The 6,738-nt window shown below is 35.2% G+C and overlaps 1 protein-coding gene across 1 annotated transcript; it reads right to left on the bottom strand.

Moving 5' to 3' along the window:
* Positions 1–874: 874 nt before the first annotated feature.
* On the bottom strand, positions 875–6,712 carry LOC109063669 (ALG3 alpha-1,3- mannosyltransferase). Its single transcript, XM_019080704.2, has 9 exons — positions 6,320–6,712; positions 5,794–5,893; positions 5,493–5,640; positions 4,497–4,657; positions 4,141–4,261; positions 3,826–4,031; positions 3,522–3,598; positions 3,239–3,383; positions 875–2,331 (listed from the first exon to the last, which is right to left on the bottom strand). Exons 1-9 carry the CDS (start codon positions 6,531–6,533, stop codon positions 2,163–2,165), a joined length of 1,341 nt encoding a protein of 446 aa, XP_018936249.2. The 5' UTR covers positions 6,534–6,712; the 3' UTR covers positions 875–2,162.
* Positions 6,713–6,738: the final 26 nt, after the last annotated feature.

Here is a 6,738-nt window from a genome sequence, read left to right as displayed (position 1 = left end):
CAACTTTATAGCAGAATGGAATTCATCTAAGATGCCCTTTGAAAGGGACTGAAGATAAAGGATTCTGGGTTGTGTTCGAGTTTTTCTCATGCCCAGACCATAATACTGTACGAGCTTTGCCCTAATCTTTGGGCCTCAGTCTAAGTAGAATGCAGTTCACTGCAGATGTGACGACACTTTATCTTTGCAATAGCAAAATGACTAGCATTGGATGCTTCATGAAAACAATCACCAACATATATAGCAGGCCAAAATGACACATTCTTGCCTTAACTTATGCTACCAATCAAAGGTTTGGGGTCAGTAAGAGTTTTTTATTATTATTATTCAGCAAGGACACATTAAATAAGAATTATTTTTGAAGGATCATGTGACACTGAAGACTGGAGTAATGACGCTGAAAATTCACTTTGTAATCACAGGAATAAATTCTATTTTAAATATATTAAAATAGATAACATTTATTTTAAATTGTAATAATATTTCACAATAATATTGTATTTTAGATCAAATAAATGTGACCTTGGTGAGCATAAATGACTTCTTTTAAAAACATTTTAAAAATCTTACTGATCTTTTGAACGGCAGTTCAACAGCTGCTTGAATTTGATTAATCTATTTCTTACTTTAGTCAAGTTTTAGACTAAACTGGACTTTATTTCAAGGCACCTTTTTTTGCAGTGACTGATTCTGTCAGTATTACTCCGTTTAAGCGCTGTTAACCATATAAACAGTCTAAATAACATTGGTAAATTGTATTTTTGTAGGATCATTTGTTTTGTTTTTGACAGCAATTGAATTCTGTGTGTTTGGCAATGACTGCTTACTTTTGGCCTTCTTGAGAGATTTTGGATTTAACCATTTAGTTTGTTTGTAGAGTTTGCTTAAAAGCAAGAGTTTTCAAGTAACACCACAAAAACAATCTGCAAATTGGGGGCTATATTTTTCATGTTCAATCATAAGAAGAATCATAACTATGGTAACTATGAATGTTATGAAATTATGACTTTTTATTTTCAATCACAAATCTATACAATAAAATGCTCTGAATGATTCCAAATGATGCTTCCTCAGGTTTTGAGATACTGTTGTTTCAAACAGTAAGGGCTTTAATCGTTCACTGTACCTTCAACCTGGTTTTGCCCAGACTTTCTTAGCTGTGAGCCTGTCAAAAGCCTTGGAAATGGAATAAAATCATGGACAACAGTTGTATTATGATTATCGACTACACTTTGGGATTAAGCAAATCCATGTCATGCAAAAAAAAAAAAAAACTGCAAGCAGATCGTGAGAATAAGATTAATAAGAACAATCATTCACTCTTCATCACAGAAAAATAAAAATCACACTCTTAATATGAAGCATTTCAGCATTGAATCTCTCGCTCTTCATGCTAGAAAAGGACAAAGCCAAAGATAGAAAACAAACACAGGAACTACTAGAGGTTCATGGTTGCCTTAAAATAAAACAAAATGGAAAAGCAGATCTATGCGGTTCCTTTGTGCCCTATAAATGTAACTATATTATCCTGTTGAGCTTATAGACAATTGTGAATGAATGAATGTGAAAAAAATCAACTATTAAAGGGATAGTTCACCCAAAACTGAAAATTCAGTAATCATTTACTCACCATCATGTTGTTCCAAACCTGTATGTGTTTTTCTTAAAATAGATACTCCTCCCCCATCCCCATACAATGGTACATACAAGTCCTTTAAAATACCTTCATGTACCACAGAAGTCAGTCAGTCATACAGGTTTGGAACGACTTGAGGGTGAGCGATGACACAATGATGACACAATTTAAATTTTTGAGTGAACTACCCATTTAAATGAAAACAAATCCCTGAATATTAACACAAATGTTGAAATGCAGAGATATTCTGTTATATATAACTTTTCTTGTTCAAATAAACTGTACTGAATGAGTCCAATGGCCAACAAGAAGAGATCCTTGAGGTCTCACAGGTCAACTGTGCTGATAAGCTGCATAGAAATGAAGAGTAATTTCCTCCATTAACAAAACCTTGATACCGTTTCAGCATCACTCAGGGCACAGGTCCCTGGCCACCCCTATGTGTGCCTCTGGTACAGGAGCTTGCAGACAGGGGCTGGAGGCCAGGGATCATCCCACACAGCGAGTGCCCTGGGCAGGTCAGGGATCAGTGGCGCTTAGCTTTGTTCTCTGACTTCTGAGACGGAAGAGCTGGAGTCGGGTTAAGCCACAAACAGAGCAAGATGATGAGATGGCAGACGTGCAGTGATAGAGAGCTGTAGTTGGTGGACGGATACGTGTTCCAGGACAGTTCAATCAGACCCAGAACCAACACCCTAAAAGAGAGCGAATGATACACAGATGATTTGGGAAGGGGGGAGGTGGGGAGGTTTGACATATAACAAATTTGTACTAATCAACTACGATTGTTAACTAGTTAATGCATTAGATATCATGAACTAACAATGAAAATAACTGTCCAGAAAGTGTTCATTTCTATATATATATATATATAATATATATATATATATATATATATATATATATATATATATATATATATATATATATATATATATATATATATATATATATATATACACTAGTGCATTTTTACATTCTAAGTTGAATAAATTAACATTCATTTAATGTAATAAACAAAGATGAATTAACAATTAATAATAGTGTGTTTATAAATAAAAATTAACCTAGATTAATGAATGGTGTAAAAAATTTCATTCATGATTCCTAATTAGGACTTAATTCTAAGGATTTTTCTACTGGCCCTACTAGTGGTTCATATTTTTTTTATATATAAATATATATAATTAAATATAAATATATATTTAATTAAACATTAATCTAATTCTTCATGCAAACAAAAGGTTTAAAAACACTTGAATTTTTAAATGATTAAATTAACTTCAGTGATGATGCACATTTACATCAACTGTCCCAAGCCTCTTTCACACGTACCCAGGACCATCAGAGAGTCCTTATAAATGAGCACTGCCTAATGCATTAACTAATGTTTCTACCACATAACATGGTGTCTGTGCCCACAGTGAAATCTCACTGGTCCAAATTCTGCTCCATATAGCGGTTTATTATTAATCAACAAATATACTCTGGTTGTTGTGATAGTCACTTTGCACAACAAACGAAACTAACTAAAATGTACAAACACACACACAAAATTTATGAGAAAAAAAAAAACAGTTAATCCACGTGTCTGTGTTTTACCTGAGCAGATGGGCAAGTTTCTTGACTCCTCCGCTCCACAACAGGTATGGCAGCGTATGAAAGTACCAGACATAAAACTGATAATGCAGAGATCTACTGAAGCACATGCCAATGAAATTAGAAGTGTAAAGAACCAGAACTGTCTGTATGATCTGGGTTAAGGAACCATTCTCATTATATCGACTAGGACTAATAGTACAAAGTTCAGGAATGCCTGGTTTATTTAAAATGATTTAAATCCAAGCCATCTTACATTTGATTAAAACAATCATAAAAAGGATATGATCAGCATTGAGCTTGTGTACAGTCTCTTTTCTCTCAGACGGATCTGTTAGAATAGACCAAATACTGATCCCAGACCTGTAATAAACACAATTTTTTAAATGACACAATCAGTAGAATAAAAAGACCTGCAGGATATTTAGTTTACCAAGAAGCCTTAATATTGGCCTTAGACTTGTAGTTATAGTTTTGTTCAACAAATGAAGCTGCAAGTCCTATTAAAAGCCCTTTAAATTGTTTTTGATTCAACCATGTAAAATACTGCCACTAATCCCAAGTTTAATTGTAGGATTTGATTTTCGTACCTCTTCCATCTCTTCAGCGCAAACAGAAGCAACATGGTAATGTGAGCCAGAAGCAGAGCAAGGTGGAAGTAACGACTCAAGAACACATCCTCGGGAAGAAAACGCCAGTTCACTGTCCACTTAAAAAGAAACTGCCTGCCCAGGTCAAAGGCCCGGCTAACATACCCAACAGGGTTCACAAAGAGGAACGGCAGTCCCAATACCAGCTGAACGGGAAAAATCAGAGTTGTACATGAAAAGCTAGTGTAAAACATCAAAAAGACTAAAAGAATCACTCAATAAATATGTGAATGAGTTTAATTATGTGCGTCTAACCTGAATGACAGCACAGAGAGTGAGTTTAGGTAAAGTTTTCCACAGACCGAACTCACACAGGAGAAGGAAAAGGAGACCAGGAGCGAAGAGCAGAACATTCATCTTCACAGACACAGCTAAACTGTCCACAGCACAGACAAATATACACTTTAAATGCACACACACACTGCTGAAATGACCATTTATCAAGCGATAATTATTCTTATGTTACAAAGTGATGAAGAAATCAGGCATCGAAATATTGTTAAAAAAAAGTTACAAATATGCCTGATAGTATATTCTGTAATTCAATTATTCAGTTTCGCTTAGCATTCATCCATCACTCCATGTAGAATGAAGATGTTGTTTCTACTTGCCTGTAGAGGGCACATCCTAGAGTCCAGCGGCCATCCAGGAAGAGATTGATGGCTCCAAATAACAGCATCATGGCCACCGGATCATTAAAGAGACGCAAGACGAAAATGGAGTGAATTCGATACGAAGCACAGCAGATGAAGAAGAACACATATGGAGGAACCTAGAGAAGAATAAACAGACAAGCACTATTAATAAGACACTTTCAGAATCATGAATACAAACTTCTGTAAATGACAAAAACATAATAAAAACAGAAATTACCAGTGCACTGCATTATTAGTAAGATTTTTGTCTTTGTAACATAGTGATGAGTAGTTGCTGGATTACATAGTTTAAAGGTTTTTGTTTTGCAAAAGTTGTTTAGCTGAAGTTGGATATACAGGTCGTAGAACTAATAATACATGTTGTAGAAATACTGTATTACATAAATTATACACCAGCATTCAAAAGTTTGGGGTTGTAAGATTTTTGAAAGAAGTCTCTTATGCTCACCAAGCAAAAGCAGATCAAAAATACAGTAAAAACAGAAATATTGTGAACTATTTTTTACTATTTAAAATAATATATTTTTATTAACATCTATGTTATGTAATGTAATGTAATGTATTTCTGCAACACAAAGCTGAATGTATTACTTCAGTATTCAGTGTCAAATGATCCTTCAGAAATCATTTTATTACACATGATTTAGATGTGGAAAACAGTTGTGCTGCTTAATATATTTCTGTAATATATATAACCGTGATACATTTTTTTGTGATTCTTTGATGAATAGAAAGTTCATATATATACACATGCATACATACATACATATATATATATTTTTTTTTTTTTACAACTCAGTGCATCCAATGCCCCTCCCCTTTCTTACAGACCCAAAATTTTTGAACAGTGGTTTGTAAAAAAAAAATGCTGGCAATTCTTGGGTGTAATAAAAACTGACTGAACAGAATGCACAGTATGTATAATGGATTGGCATTATATGGGTTCATTACCTTTTTGGTGCGATGGTAAATGCGGAACACAAGCAGGAGAGTGATGAGATAGAACACAGCGAACACATACTGACCCAAACGAATATTCTGTCCATGATCAGTAAGATAATACAGCCCAGTGAATACATACACAAAACCAGCTGGATACCTGAAATACACATACAGTATATAAAATCCAGTAAATGATTAGTGGCCAAATTTTCATTTAATATGCCATTCTCAGAGGTACACATGAAGAGAAGACTACTGGACATCTAAAAGCTGGAATACACCACACACATTTTTTTATGTTGACACTTACACCAGCGGCCCCGTGTCGCCCTTCAGCTGTGTGTAGTCATATGTGCCGTTAATAACTCCCTCCACCTCATCCATATACGCCTTCCAGTCGATCTCTGTATCTACACACAACACTTACATCATCAGACAGAGGAATCACGATCGCACTTATAACTGGCATCTCTCTGCACACTGCTATTCAGTGTCATGTTGTCATTTTGGGTATATGGTGCGCGTGACTGACAGTGGCATGAGCAGGGAGTCTGTGCACGTGTTCCCTTTAATTAGGTCCCGACGGATCAAATGCACAACTTTACCAGACTACAATTTTGGAAGGCAGAGTTGAGTTGGACATTTGAGTCTATATGAAATGAATGAATGAATGAATGAATGAATGAATGAATGAATGAATGCATTAATAAGCATGCCCTGCTATCCTATTTGAACATCAAGCAGTTTCTTTAGTTTGTTGTTCTATTACTGAATTGTTAACAATTACTTGTAATTATCCAAGGATCATATCAGTGATTGATTTCTACTGCACTTACATGCAACTCTTTGGATCACCCAAATGTTAATCCCAATTTCCAAGAACCAAAGGACGGCCGTGACCAAGAAGGTGTACTCTGCTTTGAACAGCACCATGTGTTTGTCCTGCCATATGGAGGAAAGTGTTTTCTGAATTCTTGATGGTAGAGTAGAGGATTTCCTTTTTCCTCCTGCCATGTTGGCCGCCTTGGTGAAGTCAGCGGATTCAATCATAAACGTGAGCCGGAATCGGAAACTTCGAGTTCCAAATTAAAAGTTCGATGAGTGGGGTAAAAAAGGATTCGATCGCAGGGCAAAAATGGCATTGAAAAAGCCATCCAAATTGTGAATACATACAGTATGCTGTTAGGAAGTATTTATTTATATATTTGTTTGTTTCTCTTTTTTGGTTACATAAAAATGTAGATTAGTTTAAGTT

The sequence above is a fragment of the Cyprinus carpio genome, chromosome A2 (genome assembly GCF_018340385.1).
Source record: "Cyprinus carpio isolate SPL01 chromosome A2, ASM1834038v1, whole genome shotgun sequence".
In the NCBI taxonomy this organism is placed as follows: Eukaryota; Metazoa; Chordata; class Actinopteri; order Cypriniformes; family Cyprinidae; genus Cyprinus; species Cyprinus carpio.
Note: the sequence above shows the minus strand (reverse complement) of the source record. Positions and strands in the feature narration are given on the sequence as shown.

Excerpts from the sequence above, each read along its gene's own strand:
- LOC109063669 (XM_019080704.2), bottom strand. The coding sequence starts at position 6,533 with ATGATTGAATCCGCTGACTTCACCAAGGCGGCCAACATGGCAGGAGGA. Across the intron at positions 4,262-4,496 it reads CTAGGATGTGCCCTCTACAG|TTTAGCTGTGTCTGTGAAGA; the intron begins GCAAGTAGAAAC and ends TGCTGTGGACAG. Across the intron at positions 3,599-3,825 it reads GCGCTGAAGAGATGGAAGAG|GTCTGGGATCAGTATTTGGT; the intron begins GTACGAAAATCA and ends TGTTTATTACAG.